Raw genomic sequence first — 23,375 nt, 5'->3', positions numbered from 1 at the left:
CGGTTCAAATCCTGTCATTCCTATCTCCTAACAATTACTTATTATATGGTATTCAGTATTCTATGATAGTATCTACTTCCGAGAAGTTATTATACATTTTTTAATACATATATCATATACTTCCGAGAAGTTATTATACATTTTTTAATACATATATCACATATTTATTATTTATTACGTATTAATATATTATATTCAATATATGTATAAGTCGTAGTTGACGAGTAGTAACCATACACATTATCGTGAAATTATATTTTGGGGACCCTCATCAAGTTCTTGGAAACACACTTTTAATTATTGAGTACTCAAGCGCCAAGTTGAAAAGTCAAAAGTTGGTGAAATTTTGGGTTATGTGTGTGGAATTGCTTCCATATGTTTTCCTATCCTTTAATACCTATTACACATACAGAAAAACGACTAATAAATTGAAGTGACTTTATAGTTATCGTTATTTGATGATGTGGAAGTGCATTAATTTAATGTAGTTAGATTATTCATTTTTTAATTAAATTATTCATTTTTTGAATATGGTAAAATTATTTATTTTTTGGATATGATAAAATTATAAATTCTATTATTATCATTTTCTGAAATAATTTTGAAATAAATTGATAATTAAAATATTAGTTATAAAATTTAAGAAAAATAATTAATATATAAAAATATTTTAAATATTTTTTGATGATTTTAAACCTTTAATAAATGTTAAATAATAATAAAATATGATATATTTTAATGGCAGTTTTTTACTGTTAAAATATTATAAAATTAGAGTATTTTCTTTTACGATTTATAACTCTCAGTAATTTGTTTTAGCAACAATAACGATGTTTAAAATTGTCCAATTCAACTTTAAATCTGTCACATTTATTTAACGTATTACTAAAAAAAATCTAATTAAAATATAAAATATAAAATATATCGGTATGTTTAAAATTTAAAATTGGATAAAATCACATTTGAAAGATATATAAAGATTAAAATAACAATGATAGATCTCGAAAAGTAATTATACAGTTTTTCAAAATTTTGAGGAATTTCTTGTAAAAATATTAGTGGAATAAATTTACATATGAATTTAATTTCTTGCAAGAAAATTAGGTGAGATTTTTTTTTGCAAGACTTTACGTATGAATTTAGGTCGGGTTCGACTTGTCTGAATATAACTAAATTTTAGTCGCAATTGACTCGGTTCAATATGATCAAATTTGGATAAAGCTCAACTCGACCAAATTTTAGTCGAGGCCAACACGATTGAATTTTGACCGGAGTCAACTCGATTGAATTCAGCCGAATTTCGGTCATGACCGACTTGGTTGAATACAGTCAAATTTCAATCATGACCAACTCATTCGAATACAGCCAAATTTCGTTCTAGGTCGTCTCGGCCAAATATGATCAAATTTGGGCCAACGCTGATTCATCCAAATCTCTACTAGGGCCAACTCAATTGAATTCGACCAAATTTTGACCGGTGCCAACTAGGCTGAATACAACCAAATTTTGGTCGTGGGTGCCGACTAAGCCCAATGCGGTCAAATTTGGGTAAGGGTCAACTCAACTGAATACTTCTAAATTTGGTCCAAGACTAGCTGGGCCAATCTTCGATCGGGGTCGACTTGACTAAATTCGGCCAAATACGACCAAATTTTGTATAGGGTCACGCCGACTCAATCAAATACAGCCAAATTTGGGCTAGTCCATCTTGACCTTTAGCCTAATCCAACTAAAAATGTAAATTGAAAATTTGGATTGAATATTTTAAATTATCCATTTTAAAAATATAAATTTAGATAATGAAAATATCTAATCCATAAAATATATAAAATGTAGATCAGATTGAAATTCAGATCCAATAAAATAAATTTTAAATAAATTAATTTTTTAATAAAGTGAATCGATCGGATAAAAAACAAAGTAGATTAAATCATAAAAATTGAATTTTTTTTTTCCGTTCCTACTCATAATCACGCCGTCTCGTTGAGATCCCTGCACTTGACGAGTATTTAAATGTTTTTGTATTCATTAAACGATGTGGAAAGCATACGGAAAGGCGGTTTCTCAGTCAAAGTCTACAATTATCACAAGTCATCAAATAATTGTGTAGATGGAAAAATGTGGTCCTTTATATATTTTCAGTATTTGTTTTAATATACCAAAATCTAACTTTTTTTTTGCAGTTCGATTGGATGAGAAACAGTTGGACATGATGAGGAGCGAGAGAGCATTGTTCCTGCTACTACTGCTTCTTCTCCACCACCATATTTGTGCTACCAAGGACGACCAAGAACACCTTTGTCCCCCTTCTTCATGTGGCAAAATCAGCAACATCACTTATCCATTTCGATTAAAAGGCGACCCAGAAAACTGCGGGGACAAAAGGTATGAGATTGGTTGTGAGAATAATGTTACGGTGTTGTATCTGTACTCTGCAAAATATCATGTTGAGGCAATAAACTACAAGAACTACACAGTGAGAGTGGTTGATCCTGCACTTCAACTCCATAACTGCTCCTCCCTTCCTCTCCGTTCTCTCTCTCGCTCCAATTTCTCTGATACTTACGATGACTACACGGATTCATACCAAGCCGGTCTAAGAGCAAATGATAATCGGGAATCTCTGAGTTTCGAGCATATAGTGTTTCTGAATTGTAACCATTCGGTGAGAGAGAATGTAAAGTATGTGAAAACTGAAGAGTGCGTGAGGTGGGACTCAAAGGGCTGTGCATATGCTGTTGGTGGTGACCTGAAAGCAGAGGACATTGAAGTTGGGTGTGACATAAAACTTGTTGCGCCAACATCTTTCACCACTTTCAATAACCATTCCTACACTTCTATGCACTGGAGCTTGGCCTATGGATTTGAGATTTCATGGTTAAAACTCGCCTGCCATCATTTTTGTCCACATGGATTCTGCTCTTTCGACTATGCGAGCCAGAAATTTGATGATTGCGGAACGAGTTTGATCTCAACTAAATATTTTTTAAATGAGAAAGTAATATACATCGAGTAGTTTTATAAAAAGACAATTATAATTTGATAACTAATTTTTGACAATTTTTTTTTTTATAATTTCATGTGTGATATCTTTAAAGTAGTCTTAAAATTTAAGGAAATGAGAAAATAAAAATTTGTCAGGTTACAAATACTAACTACATCAGATTATAAAAAAAATTTGTCAAATTTTAATGGATAAAAAAATATTTTCTTTTTATCAATACACCTACCATTTTTTATTTATACAAATTGATAATAAATAAAGTATATGTGCTTAATACTTTAGCTTTAATAATTTCTATTTAAATTAAACCGTCCCGTAAGTTTCAAATCAAGATTTTTTATTGGATTTTTTGGTACTGCCTTTTACTGAGTATTAAAAATACACTATGTTGATATTTTAAATATTTTTCTAATATATTTTAAAACGTTAAAATTAGTGATAATCACTGTATTATGAAAGTACAATAAAGAAACAACAAACAAAATCCAACAGAATCCAAATTCGTAAGTTCTCCCCACCTAGAGTGATGGACTGTAGTCATATAAATCTTTCACCAAAATTTAAATTAACTGAAGTTCTTGTTTTGTAATGAAATATAAATTACATTTTTCTTTGTAATCTGTCTTCAATTTAATTATTATTTTTATTTCAATTAAAATAAAGCATTTAGTAGAACAGCAAAATTATTTTAATAAAACCTTTATGATGTTTATTATTATTATTATTATATCTATGAACAAATTCTAAATTCAATGTAGGATATAAGAGGGAATAAATGGTAAAGAATTAGCTAGTAACTCCGCGGGGTATGAATTTCTTGTGATCATAACTTTGAAAATTTTTAAATGGTGTGTTTCCTTTTAACTTCCAAATTTATTATATCTCCTAGCTTAAACCATTCATCTCACCTTATAATAACCATCGTTTAATCTTGTCTAGTTTTCATGTTAAGTTAATTTTTTTTATTTAGTTAAAGCGTAATTTATTTTTACTTTTAATTTCTGTAATTGATTATTTCTTCAATTGAATTTTTTTCATACTTAGACGTTTTCAAATGATTGGTAAATCCATATTTCATGTATTGACCAATTTTTAAGATTTTTTCAAAACAGAGTTTCAAACATCTATATTATACTTTTCATTTACATATATTATTATTGACAAAACATCATTCTTATAATTCAACCAATGCCTATATATAAAAATAATTTATCTTTAATATCTAATTTATTTTCTAATTTTATCTTTTAAACAACGATTTTTAAATTAAAATAATCATTTTATCAATTTTACTATTTAAGTGATTTTTTTAAAATTTTAATCAATTTTTTATTTTACCGATTTTTAAACTTAATTATTTTTTAATTAAAAAATTATATATAAAATAAATAAAAGTTATTTACAAAATATATAAAAATTAATTGTATTTAATTTTATAATTATAATTATAATAATAACAATAACAATAATTTTATAATATTTTATTATCTTAAAAAAAGTAAAAACGCATCCACATAATGCATGTGTTTTCAATAGAGGAAAAATAATTACTTGTTATGTTTCATATTTTACAGGTATTTATGAGAATTTATGCATTAAATTAAACACTTACTCCCTTTAAAATAAGGAAAAAAGCTATAACATTTATGAAAATATGCAAATAGCTTTTTCTATAGCTATTGAGATTATGCGAATTCTGAAATTGGTATATATTTTCCTTCATTTCATTTTCAGTTTCACTCTACAGTATAATACGTCAACTGCTGGAATTCTTAGTAAGAGGTGAGATTTTATATCATCTTAGTTTCCCTATGCTTTAGTTTTGTGCATGATAGTAATAAGAATTGGCTGAGGCCAAATGACCATTATTTACTACCATCATAGCAGAAACATTCACTACTATAAAACATAATATTAAAATAGGTTAAGCCAACACTATACGATTAAAAAACTTCTTTTAATTTAAAAAATATGAAATTTTTGTTGATTTTTTTAAATAAATAAATAAATATTTATATTAGTATAAAAAACGTTACCAGAATCTAATAGAGTAAATTTAGTGGACACTAATAGAATTTACTTAATATTATATTATTATATATAAATTATTTTGTTTAAGCGTAGCTATGGTTTGCTTAAGCACAAGTTATCATATTTAAATAAAATGACACATCTTTATATAAATATATAAAAATGTTTTGAACATCATATATATAAAATAAATTAAAATTTTAAAAAGTAATTTAAATTATATGTAAATTTATAAAATATATTAAAACATTAAAAAATTAATTTAAATTATATACAAATTATATATATATATATATATATATATATATATATATATATATATATATATATATATATATATATATATATATATATAATTGGACGGGTTAACCCTAAGATCCGTCCATGTTTAAACATATTTTGATTATGTGTATCAAATGTTTCACCTTGAATGAAGTCACTTTAAGCGAGATATAGTTCCCTTTTGATTTTTTTTTTAATTTTGTTTTAAACAGTTATAAATTTGTATGAGTATTTAATTTTTCAGTTAGAAGTATTTTCTTTTCATATTTTTTTTATTCAAAATTACAACAACTTTTGATGTATATGCAACATAATCAAATCAATAACAACATAACATCACTTTCCGTGGCTGTTCTTGTTGAAGTCCTAAAATGCAGAGGCTCCAAACTTAAAAAATTGATGATGAGAATATATAAGTATTAAATTAAATAAATTTTTAAATTTTTTATAAAACATATTATTTAATGTTAATAAATAATCAAATATAAATTAAATATAATAAAAAATAAAAACCTGATATTTTTTACTTTTTTTATTTCTTGATTTACTTATGATTTTTTTATTTATTTATGGCTTTTTTGTTTTATTGTGAGAAAGAAGAAAACCTCATTCTTGTATCACTTAAAAATGTTAGTTTCATATCTTTTTATTTTATTACTTTTTCGTATAGTAATTTTTATGAGAACAAAAGAAAAAATTAATTAATATGTATTTTTTTATAATGTTATTTTATTTGTAACTTGATTATGATATATTTTCTTTTTAATTATATATTTTTTAATATTAAATTACATTTTAATAATTTATCTTTTATTTTTTATTTTTTTAAATAAACATACTTATAAAAAAAAAATAGATTCATTATTTTTTATTGTCCCACTGACTTAAAATTCTGAATGTCAAAAAATAATATATATATATATATATATATATATATATATATATATATATATATATATATATATATATATATATATATATATATATATATATATATATATATATATAACACATTAACGCAGTTTTATGACAACTTTTGTATTTTAGTTTTTGTCACAAAATTTATCACACATATTTAATAGAAAAGTTCATTACGAAAATTTATTTTTCATTACAAAAAATTGTTTCTCATCACATAATGTTGTCAGTTTGTATCTTTTATTATATATATATATATATATATATATATATATATATATATATATTTAAATTCATTAACTATGTAATAAAACATCACCACACACGTGTGATTACTAATGTTAATTTATTAATAAGAATATGCTTCTATGAAATGTATTCAATTAATACAGATGAATCATTTTTTAGTTCTATAATTTTAACAAATAATTTCGTAACAGGTATAGAAATTAAATTATCTTTATTCAAATTGACTATGCAAATGGATGTTTTACTTTAACCCCATAATAGCTTATTACATATTTTACATGAACGTGCAATGGAATGACTTTTTACATTGATGTTTCCACTAAAGTAAATTTTCTTTTAGATATTATACTAATCCAACCTTTATGAAATCTTCAAATGCAAATAGTATTTCTTTTTTGTCTGGCTATTGAGATCAACAGATTCTAAAATTGTATTTTCCTTCATTCCTTGGTGACCTATTAGAACTGCTGGAAGATCCAGAATTTGTAAGAGGTAATAACGTTATCATCTTATTTTACCATTGCTTTAATTATATACTTTAATAATAATAATAATAATAATAATAATAATAATAATAATAATTAATTTAATATTTTACGACATCATATGCCTTCTTACATGATTTATTAACTCAATAAATATACGTATTATTAACATGTAATAAAGAATTAAATATATTTTTAGTCTTTTTATTTTTACTAAAAATTAGAATTAGTCAATTTTCAAAATTTTAAACCAATTAAATCTTTTAATTTTAAAAATGCGTAGATTTAGTCATTTTAATCAAATTTTGTTAAATTTATTTGTCATTTAAAATGTGTTTCATGATAGCATTTTAGTTGTTTGTACCATTTGACACATCTTTATTTCAATATTAACTAATAAATTATCATGAAACACATTTAAAATGTCAAATAAACTTAACAATTTTTTTTTAAAAGAACTAAATTTACGTATTTTCAAAGTTGAAAAATTAAATTGGACTAAAATTTCAAAAAAAAAAGACTAATTCCAATTTTTATTTTTATTGAAAACTAAGAAATTAAAAACCTATATAACTCTGTCATAAAATAGCAATATATATATATATATATATATATATATATATATATATATATATATAACTATATATAAAGGGAATTCTCTCTTTTGTGTCCACATTTCATAATTCCAACTTTACCCTTTACAATTTAATTATTTATTAAATTTTTAAAAATTAACGGTTACTTTTATAAGTTTTTATAAAACTATTTACTTATCTTCTTCCTCTTTTTTTTCCTACTATTCATCAACAATTATTTTTTTCATATTTTCTCCATACATTTCACTTTAATTTTTATAAATATATTTTTATTTTGTTCATTAACTTAGTAACATTACAATATTATTAATTATTAATATAATTCAAAAAATGTGTACACACAGGCGCGATAGCGCATGTGTTTACGCTAGTATATATATATATATATATATATATATATATATATATATATATATATATATATATATATAGGAATGATAAATATATGCATATGCACGTAGAAATATATTTAATATAGATGAGGTTAAAACAACTTTGTACTACGGTGATTGGACTCTCATTGATTTCCTCATTAAAAAGTTAACGTAAACAAAGACGGTGCTCAAAACTTATTTAAAAATAGGGTTAAATATATTTTTGGTCCCTTAATTTTCAATGAATTTTATAATTAGTTTATTTCAAAACTTTGGACCAATTTAGACCTCAATCTTTTGAAATACGTGGATGTAGTCCTTTTAATCAAATTTTGATAGGTTTATTTGATGTTTTATACGCATTTCAAGATTGTATTTGAGTTATTTATACTGTTTGACATATTTTTACTTTACTTTAATGTTAAGTCAAATACTATTATGAAACGCGCTTGAAATGTCAAATAAACTTAACAAAATTTGATTAAAAGGACTAAATTCACGTACTTCGAAAGATAAAGGACTAAATTGGTAAAGTTTCAAAATGGACAAATTCCAAAATTTACTGAAAGTTAAGAGATAAAAACATATTTAACCCTTAAAGATATAACGATGGATTTCAATGCCATCATTATAAATTGAATTAAGAAACAACATATTTAATATAATTGAAAAAATGACGACAAGTTATGCCAAAATCACCTTATTATAATTGCAAAAATGACAACGATTTGTATCAAAATTGTCGTTTAAAAAAGAGTTTTTTTGTTTTAAATAAATTGTATAATTTTGCCTTACCATCCCTCTTAAAAATAACCAGAAATACAATTATTTTTTTCTTCATACTTAAACTTGGGAAGTAAATTATAAACCACTGACAAAACAGGTTATAAACTATGATGGATACTTAAATTTTTTAGGATTCATTTCATACATAGCTAATTCAAGTCTCAAAAAAACCAGAGAATTTTTAAGATTCAAAAAGGTGAACTCACAAGAAGAACTACATTCAATATTCAAAATTGATTTTACAAATGGGAGAGACATCCTTATACATGTATGGAACTCGACTCAGGAAGAAGAAAAGACAAATTTGAAAGTCAAGTGACACTAATGCACAATTAACTTTTCATATTTTACTATCTCATTAACTCCTAAACTAGATTAACACATGATAGTTCCTCGAAATTAGGAAAAACATTTGAGTACTTCCTTAAATATAGGAGGTAGTCCAATAACTTAAAAGAAAACTCATGATAACATACACATTCCATGTGTTTAAGTTACAAACAATCGTTACACTTATGAAAGTGAAATGTGTTGGTTGGAACATGCAACTCTTCTAAAACTAAAATCATTTACTTGTGTACTTTTATAACTCCTGGATTATAGATGTTCTGTGGTCAATTGGTATAAGTTTATAAATATTCCATCTCTCCTCTTCCATTGCCTCTCAAACTAGGCTATATAGGTTCTAATAATACCATTTTAGATTTCATCTTAAAACCAAAACCAATTGACATTGTATAAAGTTGACCAAGAGACATATAGTTTCACTCAAAGACATGGAGGAGGTGGTGTGAGACTTCCCAACAATATTCACTGCATGTAACAAATATTGATGGGGTTAATGATTTGGATTTGTTAGGTTTTTAAGGATGCAAGAACTCGAAACGGGTGGTTGTGGAACTTAATGGTATCTACACAGGGGACAAGAATGAAAGTAAACATTATAAGGTATGAGAGAAAGGAAGTAAGAATAAAAAAATGTCCTCAATTGAGTAAGCAAGCTCTTATAAAAGGGAAGTTTAAGGTGACCTTGGGAAAGTGAATATACACAAAACTAAAGAGATACCCTATATTTAAGCTTTAGGGGGAACGAAAATTAACAAAAACACAAGATGGAAAAAAGAAACATGAGAGAAGAGGAAGCGAGAGTCTCCACAGGGTTAGATATTATAACAAAAACCTTCGTGGTGTATTTGGATAGAGGATTTTAACGAAGTAATTCATTTTTTTTTAGAATTTAGATTTCTTTGTATGAAATGTTTTGTTTGCTTAGAGAAATTAAAAAACATTTAAAATGAAAAATATTTTTTTGAAGTATTTCAATTAGCTAAATTAGTAAATATTCAAATACCCTCAAAATATGTAGAATTTAAAATTCTTCTCACTCAACCTCAAACTCAGAAGTCTCTAGTAGAGTTGTCAATTTGGCCCAGTCCACAAGGCTTGGCCATGACCAATGTGGGCTAGGACCAAAAAAGCCCACAAGACCATCCGCACATTAAAGAAGCCCACAGGGCTAAAACCCCCATAAAAGCCTTGTGGGCTAAGGCCAACCTATGTGCTTTTTTCTTAAACATGAAAAATATATTATTAAACATTTTGACGACAACCAGGGTTGTCTCGGCCGTGGCCCGGCCTAACTCGACCATCATCCAGAGTTAGGTCGTCTCGGCAGCGGACCTGGGACTAGGTCTTCGAGCTGACCTACTTAGATTGTCAGGTCGGGCTGGCCCGACGACCAAGACGAGACTAACGATCCAGATAGGCCAACTTGGGAAGATGACCCAAGTGGACCCAGTAAGCCCAACAACCTTGACGGCCCAGATGGACCGGGTTAGCCCGATAACACAAACGGGTCCAGCAGGTTCGACAACTAAAATAGTTCGGGCAGGCTTGACAACCCACACGGCCCGAGCGGGTTCGACAACCTAGATGTATCGAGCGGGTCCAACAAACCAAACAAACCAAGCTGGCCCGAGGACACAAATGGGTCAGGCAATTCCAATGACCCAGACATACCAGGCATGCTCGACGACCAAGACCGACCAGATGGGCTCGATGACTAAGACAAATCGGGCGGACCCGATGACCCAAACAAATCGGGCAGGCCCAACAACACTTACGGGCCAGGCTGGCCGGACAACCTAGAAGTGTCAAACATGCCCGACGACCCAGACCTGTCGAGCAGGCCCAACGATTTGTACGAGCCAGATCAACTCAACGACTAGTACGAGCCCGTCCGACCAATGTCGTTGGGTTGGCTCGACCTGACTAGGTCGTCGAGCCAGATACATAAACAAGCCCGATGACCCAAATAGGTCGGGCAGGCCTGATGACCTAGTGGGGTTAAGCCGGGCCAACGACCCAGACAAGTCGAGTCGGGTGTACGAACTTGACGGGCACGATCAACCCGTATGAGCCGTCAGGTTGGTCAGGCCTATCTGGATCGTTGGGTTTGCTTAGCCTGTCTTGGTTTTCCGATTGGTCCGACCCGTTTGGTTCGTCGGGTCAGACCAGCCCGGCTAGGTTGTCGGGTTGGCATGGCCTATCTAGGTCGTCGAGTCCATTTCTAAATTCATCATGAACTCAAAATATAATTAAGCTTAAAATAAATATTGTTAAAATGAAATTTTATCTCACAAGAAATTCAATTGTTTTATCCAAACAAGAAAATTGAATGTAAGGTATTTTAATTTCTTTTATCCAAATGAGTTCTTAAAGAAATAAATTAAATTTAATTACAAGCAATTCAAATATAATGCATTTCAATTTCTCAGCGAATGCATTGTTGAAATCCTTCATCCAAACACAAGGTGAAGGTATTACGATTGAATTTGTTAACGATGAGTCTTTCTATACAAATAATTGTCATTCACTTGTTGCACTAAATCTAACATTATAGCCTGAACTTTATAGACTTTTATAAACTCAATTTGGCTTTCCATCTTCAAGTGTTCAAGTCTACTAATTATTACAAAACATGACACACTAATGACCATTAACAACACAATAAAGTCATGACCTTTGCACTCCACAGCTGAAAATATAGACAAAAACTCCTAACAAATTAACTACCAATTAGAGCTACTTTCAACAAAACTCCCTCGTAAACTTAAATGTTCATTTTATCCTTCATCCCAACTTATAACGAGCGTTGAATCCTCTTTACCTTCCTTTACTTGTTATTAAATGAAGTGAAAACGTACATCAATGTGCTTGCTCCTTTCATGATTAACTAGGTTCTTTGCTATCTTGATGGTTATTAGCTTGTCATTAATCAGATTCATGTCCATAGGTCGAACTCCTTTTGAGAGATTGGACAATTCCTAGGCCCACTTCACACCAATCTCCTCATTCATTATAGGTTTCACTTCTCATATTGCACTTCCAGTGCAATCCTAAGACCTTTCTCAATTTGCAACTCTTTTTGTAATCTTGAAACATCTTGTTCGAGTTCCAAATGTTGCTTATACAAATCTTGTTTCCTTTTCTCTCGACTTGCTTGTAAAGTTTCATTGCCTTTAACCTTCTTTTCATTTCTTTGTTGCAAATTACCTTTTATAATCTCTAACCTTTGGATGACAAGCTCGTCTTCGAACATGTGATTTCCTGCATCGTGTTAGGATACCACATCAAATTATCCAACTGTCAAGAAGCCCCATCGAGTTATTTAGGTTGTTTAGATGTCAAGATTCACCCATTGAGTTGTTTGAGTTATCCAGACACCTCATTGAGTTATTCAAGTCTATCAGACATCCCACTAAGTTATCCAAGCTACTCAGATGTCTTATCGAGTTGCTTAGTTGCTTTTCTCGTCACCCGAGCTACATGTTGTAACATCCCGTTAGGATATTACGAATTTTAATAAATAAAAAAAATAAACAGTTTCATTTAATAATACCTCATTTCCCAAAACACGGAAAATTTAATCACCCTTGGACTCAGGAATATGATGCTCACACGAACCTGCCCGCTCGTGGTCCTGCCTCTACGAACCTTCCCGCTCGTAGTCCTACTCTACGAACCTCCCCGCTCGTAGTCTTGCTCTACGAATCTGCCCGTCCGTAGTCCAACACATGTGATCCACCAACTACGTACCTTCCCGCACGCAGCATCTCTCAAGTGTGAGTACGGAACATACGAACCTACCTCACTCGTATCCCCACACGAGAGTAACTGGATATGAACCTCCCCGCTCATATCATCACATGTTCACCACCATCCATGAACCTACCCGCTATGGCACAACATCTCTCGATCCAAGTATAGCATCATTGCTTTAAAGGCAACACACACACACAAGTCATAGTCTGCAGAATTAGCGCTTGGCGCAACCCCAAGCGTCGCCAGGCAAAACCAGTCCAGACCGCCTGGCGGAACCTCCTCACCTCCAAGCGTCAGTCCTCTCCCAGACCCACTGTTTTATAGTCACCGCTTGGCGGAGCACACCCTGCCGCCAAGCGCCATGCGGTGTAGGGACCTCCTCGCAGATCCTATCGCCTGGCACACATCCCCGTGCCGCCAGGCGCCATACCGGTAGAGAAAGTTCTACTGGTTTTTGCACTCAAAACAGTTTGGCTTACACCCCAAAACATTCTAAGTTATTGTTGCACCCTCGCTTGACGAACCTCAAGTCTAATTATCATATCACAACAATTCAATTACTTACAGCATATACTCACCATTCACCCAATTTGAGACGTGTGCTTTTATCAAAAATTCATACCAATTCACTATTAGATAAGTGACTCATACAATATTGCACATATTTGCACTGCCCTCTCACTTTACCTTAATTTACATATACAACATCACGAACTTCATATCTCAAACCACTATTTCTTATTCTTTTCTGCCATTTCAGTACATACCTAAAGTAACTAGGCCTCTGTTCAGAAATCCATTCTCAATTAGCATCAATCATATCTCCTTGCATTATAGTCTACACCTTTCCACCCCCATACTTATCCAGTTTGTTATACTCTCTCATTATTCAATTGTTATCCATTTACGTGCCCAAACCAATTATATTGGATAGATGTTCACTACAAGAAGTCCTTTATCTATTTAGTATAAATGTGTCTCGCGTGCCTCCACTCATCACCACATTGCCTCTATCTTTACCAACCCTTACTCCTCTATTCCTTTTCATTGTTCATACTAATTTTGATCTAAACTCGCTTCATAATCCATCTCTCTTGGACTCAACTGACCCATTTCCAGAACAGAATTGGTTTCCCGCTATCGCCTGGCGACATCGTGGTGGCCGCTAGGCGGCACATCAATTTATGGGTAAAAAGAACCCAAATTTTCTACACGCTTGGGAATCCTTTTTTTTTATGCTTCACGGTTTCTGTTGTCTCGAGCACTATAACCCGAAATTCTAAATTCAATATTCCTATAGTCACACTCTTTCAATCACAACTCGAAAGATCACTAATTTCTCCCCCGTTAAAGAAATTACCAATTCTATCATGAACCTTTCATGTTCACATCTCCATTGGTAAACACAAACACACAATACGAATACTATCATCACATAATTCAATCAAGCAGACGTAAAAGTCTAACTGGAATATCACATATCAAGAAATTCACCAAAAACTAGCCAAAAACAACATCAGACCATGCATCGCCTGGCAGATTTCAACCTATCGCCAGGCAGCTCGTGACAAAACCCATGAACTGGGTTAAAACTGGTGCGTCGCCTGGCGGCACCATCATCACCGCCAGGCAGTTTCGGGGAGAAAACCTAGAAACCTCGAAAAATAGCGTGAAAAAGAGGGGTGTTCATGCAATCATGGTCACGACAAGGAAATAGGCATTAGATACGATTAAAAGCACGCGAAAACAACTCCCATTACCTGGAATCCTTGCTCAAGTTCGAGTTTGGAGTATGTGTCCTTCACCAAAACTCTCCTAACCTTTTTGGTCCACTCCAATAACAGTTTCCAGCCCCAATTCTTCTCTCCAAGGCAGCACCAATCTTCTGGAAAGCCTCTACCCAATGCTAATACGAAATTGCAGTGTTTTCCCCCTCTAGTTCTATCCTCTCTCTAAGTTAATACCCCATTAATCACCCTTTACTCCCATAAACGAAAATCAATTAAAATTTAATTAATGGCTATTCAATTAATGGCAAAATATTTCTCAGCCTCTACTAGGCTGTCCTTCTTAGTATCTAGGGTTTTCCTCTACCTTTCCACATTCACTCCAAAAGAAAATTTGGCAAAAAAAGAGTTTAATTTTGTTCTTAGCAAGGTTTAAACCCACAACCCTTCAATCACAAACAAGTGCACAACCAATTCAACCAATCCATATTTGTGATAATTCCTATAATTTTAGGATTTCATTATCACGTCTAACATTAAAATATATCAACAAAATAAAGCACAAATTAAAATAACATACAATTGGCACACATAGGACTCAAACCCAAGTCCTTTTACACAATTGAGTACTCTCAACCACTTGAGCTAGCACTTTTTCCACATCATAGCACTCCAAATTAAATGCCTTAAAGGCTTCTATTACCCGCATTTATTAAATAATTATTTAATTAACTATTTAATTTTCTCAGGTCTTACACCATACACACATATATTTATATCATACAAGCACCCATAGGGATTTCCTCATTCGATTCCATATCACATGGTCACAACCATGTTATTTGTGTTCTACATCTTCTAGTGATTACCTCAAGATGACTTGTTGCCACACCTATCAGCCACAACCGATAAAGCACGTGCGAGAAACCATTACTACGGATCACACACCGCAATGTCGGGTGGAGTTCCCAAATATGAATATAGTTTGTAACGTCCCAAGACTACCATACTCGTCATTCAACAACTGAAGAGGGCAATCTATTTGGACCCATCCGTACTGGCCACAACCAGCACACTCACACCGGTAACACTCGCTAACCCGAGCCACAACTCAAGAGTTCCTCGTGTTCATTCGCCATCCCGAGCCACAACTCAAGAGATGTTATTCCGAGCCACAACTCAAGGAATACCACGTGCTGAATCCCCTATCCCGAGCCACCACTCAAGGGATACGTACCGAGCTCAACTCAAGGAACGCCAGCAATCCCACCTTTGAAGCATCACCAAAAGTCTTGTAGATGACACCTACAAAACCAGCAACCCATCGTTACAGCAACAAAATCGCTTGGCGGGGGACACGTACCGCCAAGCGTTGCCAGCTTCCAGACCGTCTAGCGGGTGTCGCATATGGCTAGGCGCCAAACGCCTCAAAAAAATCCCACGCTGCCGATACCGCCTAGCGGGAAGACCCTCGCCACCCGACGCCCACGTACCAGTGACCCTCTGTTGGCCAGCTATCGCATGGCGGGAAACTCCCTGCCGCCAAGCACCACGAGTGGAGATTTCCCCCTATGACACCACTATCGCCTGGCGGCTCCCATAATGCCGCCAGGCGCCACACCAGTACGCTTGCAATACTGGTTCTGGCTTGGTTTCAGGCACTGTTTTCCACCCTCTTACTCACATATTCACTAGATAAGTTTAATTAGTATACCTTAGATCAGTAACAGGGTCCCCTATATTACTATTATCATACCCACCACCTCCAGAATTTCTCAATCAAATTCACAACTCCCACCATATCATTTCAGCAAGTTGATGGCATAATTATTTCACTCCAATAACTATAGACTACTAGATAACAACCATATACTTTTTCCAAACCAGTGACTATATTTTTTCGGCATATGATTCTGATAGCACCTTAATCTCATAACCATACCATACCCATTATGTTACTCATTACCATCCCATTACCACATTTAACCCACCTACATCAACTTGATTATAAAGTAAAACTGAAAATATTGCTACCTTGCCTATGATCCTTTAAATTAGTCTCTACACCAGCTATTTTCATTCATCTATATCTCCAACTACATTATCATGACTTATTCTTCCTATTAACAACCCTCAATTATCATATTTATAAACTACACCTCTTATCACAAAAGCTCTTCACGAACTATTATTCCCAACTTCACATTTAGTAATAATCTGGTTCACCCAATAATTTTTAAATCAACCCGCAGTGCCCAAAATCACCTTCAACGCAAATGCTTCTGCGCTGGCGCCTGGCGGCAAGCTCCGTACCGCCAGGCGGTGCATACCATCTAGGCATTTCTAGATTTTCCCTAGCCCGCATGACTCCAAACCTTCACCATTCTCCCTGCTTTGCAGTTTCTATCAATTCCTACCTGAATTCATTCACATCCATAACAATCCACAACCTAATCACATGGATCAATAATTTCCAATGCCAATTCATGATATTCATTCTCGAATCATAAAAACAAGCCAACATGCAACCCACAAAGGTGTTCATAACACCTCACATCATCATTAATTAAGTAGAACTTCATTTCTCCCCAATCAAAATCACACACAGAACATCAAAAATAAAGTTTAATTTGGGTTCTCCAAGGTTTGAACCCACCACCATGCCAATGTCAAATCAATGTTAAACCATCATGCCAATTCATGTTTCTTGCTAACTAATATAATTCAAGGATTATATCATTCCACCACATGATTAACATATATTTAAAAATAATAACAAATTAATAACACACAATTGACATACATAGAACTCAAACCCAAGTCCTCTCACATAATTAAGTAATCTCAACCACTTGAGCTAGTACTTTTTCACGTCATACAATTAGAATTTAATGCCATAAAGGATTTCCCCACCCGTATTTATTAATTAATTAATTATTTAATTAATTAAATTCTACGGGTCTTACACATGTCATCATCAACAACACCTCTTCCTCTTCAACATCTTCTATGAGAAAGTTGGTTGCTTGTTCCCTTCAATAACATTTTTGTGTAGCATTCTTTTACATAATGTTCATATTTGGCACACTTAAAGTTCTCAAGATTTGAGTTGCTTGACCGATTTTCTCTTCACGAACCTTGTCCTCTTTGTTAGTCAGATTACTCATTTTCTTCATCTTGACCAAGACCTGCCTCCACGACCATTTCTTCTACTTCTTCGATCTCGTCCTGCCTTCAGTGTTATAAGTTTTCTCATCTTTAATTGACACCTTCATTTGGAGTATTTGATCGATTGACTCAACATTCTTCTTCTTCTTCTTCTTTTTCTTCTTCTTCCACTACTTGTGCGCCTCAAGAGAACAAATAAGGTCTTTAACCAATAGTCTTGACATGTCCTTTGACTCCTCAATTACATATATCATATTCTCAAAGTTTTCGGTCAACGACCTCATAATCTTCTCCACAAGTCGGCTCGCGAGCAACATCTCTCCATTTTTGTTGAGTTGGTTCACCATGGTTTCAATCCGAGTTATGTACTTGAAAACTCCTTTTGTCTTCTTCATTTTAATACTCTCCAACTCACCCTTGAGTATTTGAAGTCTCACGTTTTTTTTTGAAGACTTTGCACTTGCTATCTCTTCTCAAAGTTGGACTTATCAACAACTTGGTATAATACATACAAGACTGTCTTGTCCTTCGTACACACTACTTTTAACGCATTGTTTAGGGCATTCGTAAAGCCAATGATGCGTTTTGGTTCTACAAACCCATCCTCAACCACCTCCCAATTGTCTTGAGAATCGAGAAAAACCTTCAACTAGAGACTCCAATTATCATAGTTTACTACTTTTATCAATCTGGACAAAGACACACTATTTGTAAGGTTGACCTTCTCACTCAAACTTGTCAAGCACAAAGACACTCAAGCTCTCAAACTTTGATACCAATTTTTTGACAACAAGTCTTTCTATTCAAATATTTATCATACACTTGTTTTACTAAATTATGCTAGTTATTGCAAAACATGACACTTACTACAATTAACAACACAATAAACTTTTGAGACACTAACTACCCATTTAAGTTTATTCCAACAAAATCAAAGTTGGGTGGGAAGATTGTTTAATTCATTCAATACACAACACACATATAAGATCATCCTACTAAAAGACACCAAAACCCTAAGGTTGAGGTCCATGGGAGATCTAGGATGGTACTGATGACATGAGTGGAAGAAGATAGCCTATATGACATTATCATAAAGGAATAATGATTAAGTTACTTTCTCGACTCATACAACCATAGAATCCAATGGATATCCCTGGTCATCGAATCACATGGATCAAGTGTCCGAGAATAGTTGTACATGTGTGGAATGAGGAGTATTTTAAACAAAATAGTGGTGTCGATGGGAAAGTTGATCCAGATTGATGAAGAACAACAAAGTTTGATTGGCTGGAGTTTGGAAGGTTGTGGATAAGAACCTCAATTATGGAACCAATAATAAGATTTATTAGAATTAGAACAAGTGACTACAAAAAAACAATTGGAAAAGTGTTATACCACAGGATGAAGTTGGCTTGAGTATGAAGGGTGGAGTAGAGACGATTCAGAGCGATTGAACTGATACCACAACTACAAAAAACCCTTGCATTTTCAAGAAGACAAGTATGGCATACCTTTCTTTCTCTTAGAAATTCTATTTTTGATCAAGGTATAAGACATGTGAAATTGCTTACTTAAGATAAGAAACAATGATTTTAAGGAAAAATAAATTGTATGATTTAGAGAAGGGATTGGGAGTGGGTTTTAAAGGAGCGGATGAGAGGATATTGGGAAAATTCTTAGATACAGAACAGTGAGATCATAGAAGAAGAACATATGTTATAAGACATGAAAAAGGAAAAGAAGATATGATTGACTATCACATGAAAATCCTGAGTTACAACATTAAAAGTTTAAGAGGAAGAGTAAAGAGAAAAGGAGGTAAGACATGCAGATAGCGCTTTTAGAAAATTTTAATTTTTTTTATGCGACAAACAAAAATTGGAGGAAGTGAACAGGAAAATGTGTTATAAATTGGAAAGTGACGATGAGGTATGGTGAGCTTAGTGCCCATAAGTATATAAAGCAAGGAATATATATCATTCAAGAGAAAAAGAAATGTTCACAGTTAAAACATCCTTAGTAAATGACGAACACTTGAGGGTAGTAGGGCATGGAAAAGATGTTAAATACGAATGATTATTTTATATTTCATTGGTCATCCGAAATACAAGGAAAAAGAACATTATTGGTGGATTTGATACAATTGAGAGGAAGGGACAGATTTATGCAAGTAGTATGTGGTGCCTAGCATGGGACTTTAATTTAATAAGAAGAAAAGGGAAAAGAATGGGTAAGGAGTTGAAAATAACTGAGAAACACGTAAAATTTCTAGATCAGATTGAACTAATTTACTAACATGAATTAAGGTGGAAAGTTTAAACATTTAAAGAATTACAATTATATTAAACTATGCAACTATGGAAACCCATTCATATACTTAGGATACCAATCGGAAGAAATCCTAGAATGGAGAATAATTGGACACCAACTGTAGAAAAATTTGGTTTGCTGAAACACGAACAACTTTCTGTTGCAGTTCAGTTGTGTATAAGGTGGTCTATTTCACAACTTTAATACTTTTTATTTATCATTCTTCAAAGTACATAGTACATAGAGGAATGACAAAAAGATAATGGCATAAAAATTTTATGAAGAGGGAAGAAAGTAGAAAAGGAAATTATATGGGTAAGCTAGGACACTACTGATATATATATATATATATATATATATATATATATATATATAATATATATATATATATATATATATATATATATATATATATATATATATATATATATATATATATATATATATATATATATATATTTTGTTTCATAGAAAAACCAAGATATAGGTTCAAAAAGTTTGAGAAAATAAAATTGAATTTAAAATGTTTATAAAAATTAAAAGGTTTATTTAAAAAAAATTGTTTACTTCTTTCAACCATTGAATTAGCTTACAATATATATTAACATTACATATAAATCTAGTTACTAATAGCAACATCAAAAACTAAATTTGTTTGATATTTGTATATACTAAACATTAAATTTACTTTGTTTTTGTGACGTTAGTAAGGAAATGGTGTGTAAATTGTAAATTGAATATGAAAATTTACTTTAACAAATATCTTGTGACAGTTTATAGTATAAGATTTTTTTTTCAGAGATTCTCTTGCCTTTTGCATCAATCGTATGGGCTTACAAAGTTTTGTTTGGACTGCCATTTTTATTGGTGATTTTGATACGTAAATGGAGGAAAAGACATGCATCAACGTATGAAAATATTGAAAATTACCTTGAACAAAATAACTTAGCACCTATAAGATACTCATATAAGGAAATCAAGAAGATGGCAGGAGGTTTCAAAGAAAAGTTAGGTCAGGGAGGATTTGGCTCTGTCTTTAAGGCAAAGTTGTGCAGCGGACCTTATGTGGCAATCAAAATACTAGGCAAATCAAAAGGAAATGGACAAGATTTTATCAATGAAGTTGCAACTATTGGAAGAATATGTCATCAAAATGTGGTACGATTAATTGGATTTTGTGTTCGTGGTTCAAAACGTGCTCTTGTATATGAGTTCATGCCCAATGGATCTCTTGATAAATTTATTTTTCCAAAAGATGGAAGTGCACATTTAAGCTATGAAAAAATATATAGTATATCAATTGGAGTGGCTCGTGGAATTGCTTATCTCCACCACGGTTGTGAGATGCAAATTTTACATTTTGACATCAAACCCCATAACATCTTACTGGATGAAAACTTCGTCCCAAAGGTTTCGGACTTTGGATTGGCAAAGCTATATCCAATAGATAATAGCATCATCACAATGACTGCAGCAAGAGGAACCATTGGTTATATGGCTCCAGAACTATTTTATAATAATATTGGAGGAATATCTCATAAGGCTGATGTTTATAGCTTTGGAATGCTTTTAATGGAGATGGCTAACAAGAGGAAGAATCTAAATCCCTATGCAAACCACTCAAGTCAACTTTACTTTCCCCTTTGGATCTACAATCATATTAGGGAAGAGGAAGATGTATATATTGAAGATATGACAGAAGAGGAAAAGAGAATAACAAAGAAGATGATCATAACGGCTTTATGGTGTATACAATTGAAACCAAAGGATCGTCCCTCAATGAATAAAGTACTAAAAATGCTTGAAGGAGACATTAAAGACTTAGAAATACCTCCAAAGCCTGCTTTATTTCCAGATGAAATGATTGTAGAGGATCGAACAATCAACTCTATCCAAACAATTTCAAGTGAATTCATTTAGTAATGATTTCAATTAAGGTGGTTACAAGATATGATGAGGTCATGGGATTGCAGGAAAAACAATGGAAAGTACATCATATTGCATTAAAAAAATAAAGAAAAAGATAAGCAAGGTGTTTTAAGGTGAAGTTGTATATTTATTGTTCATGTAAAATATGTTTTGATATTTACAATTATATATATTACCGCATTTTTATAGATGAAAACATGTTATTTGAGTTATTTGAATAATAGATGTAAATATTTTTCAAATAATATGTTTTTTTCTAATAGTGGAAATTGTTCTTATTAATCCTTGTAAAGTGCAACAAAACCTTTAATAAAATATACTATTTTGAGAATGTTCAATAAAGACTAATTGAAGTGGCATAACTTGTCTAATAAAGATCTAACATTGTTTAACCTTATACTCTAGCCATTGTTTATGTTTAGTTTGTAACAATTAGAATTTTGTCATCAACCACTTAAACAACACTGTAGTAGTAAGATATAATGTTAAATTAATGAATGGTTTTTTTAAAGATGTATTTTTTTTTTCATTTCGTCGAAATTATCATTATGGACAAATTTTAAATTATCATATTTATGTTTTAGTCATTACCATCGATAATTTTTTTTTGCAACACTTATATTGTGTATGTGAATATTCCACTCATGTTGAACATGGAGTCACTATTATAGGTTTGTCAAAGATGATTGTTGAGCATTAAATGAACACAATAATCTAACTCTCCATCATTCACTTGCATAAGCTTTTTAATATTTACACCAAAAGGTTTAAACAAATGTCCTTATTTTAGTTCCAAAGCTTGTTTGGCTAATATTCACACTATTATTAATGTCATGCACACATATTTACTCTTGGACAACTAACGCAAAGAGATTATCAATACTCAAGACTATGTCATAATTTGGTAAGTTTTAAAAAATTTCCATAACTAGTGAAAGAAATTGTTTACCATTCCTTATTTTAATATTATATCTAAATTTTGTTATTAATAAAGGTTTGCTCTTGTTCAAGTAATTTGAAATTCATCAATCACTAACACAAAAATAACTTTTAACGTATGGTATTTTAGACTTGTGACATCTGTTGAAGATCCGACGTCATAGTGGGTGACGTTAAATTGACGTCGAAGTTAATGTGGGTCGACGTCAATTTTGTAATTAACGTCCGAGATAGGGTTGGTTGACGTCAATTTTGGAAAATTATGTAAAAAAATGCCACCACTCATTTTTAACGTTCGACATCGCTACATTTGACATCGAAATGGTGACGTTAAAAATCCTTTTTGAACTAGTGTATAATAATTATCCAAGTCTTATTTATATATCTTCAACATGTTTGGTTTTCAAATTATGATTTTCTCTTATAGAGTTAGATTGTAATTTGAACATTATTTTTCTGATTCGAAAATAATA

General features: G+C 31.9%; 1 protein-coding gene across 1 annotated transcript; it reads left to right on the top strand.

Moving 5' to 3' along the window:
- The first annotated feature begins 2,081 nt into the window (after nt 1–2,081).
- LOC114195573 (LEAF RUST 10 DISEASE-RESISTANCE LOCUS RECEPTOR-LIKE PROTEIN KINASE-like 2.1) lies at nt 2,082–21,954 on the top strand. Its single transcript, XM_028086090.1, has 4 exons — nt 2,082–2,963; nt 18,917–18,938; nt 19,347–19,366; nt 20,891–21,954. Exons 1-4 carry the CDS (start codon nt 2,111–2,113, stop codon nt 21,952–21,954), a joined length of 1,959 nt encoding a protein of 652 aa, XP_027941891.1. The 5' UTR covers nt 2,082–2,110.
- The last annotated feature ends 1,421 nt before the right edge of the window (nt 21,955–23,375 follow it).

Source organism: Vigna unguiculata, chromosome 8 (assembly GCF_004118075.2).
Source record: "Vigna unguiculata cultivar IT97K-499-35 chromosome 8, ASM411807v1, whole genome shotgun sequence".
Classification (NCBI taxonomy): domain Eukaryota; kingdom Viridiplantae; phylum Streptophyta; class Magnoliopsida; order Fabales; family Fabaceae; genus Vigna; species Vigna unguiculata.
This window is presented reverse-complemented; position numbering and strand designations above follow the sequence as displayed.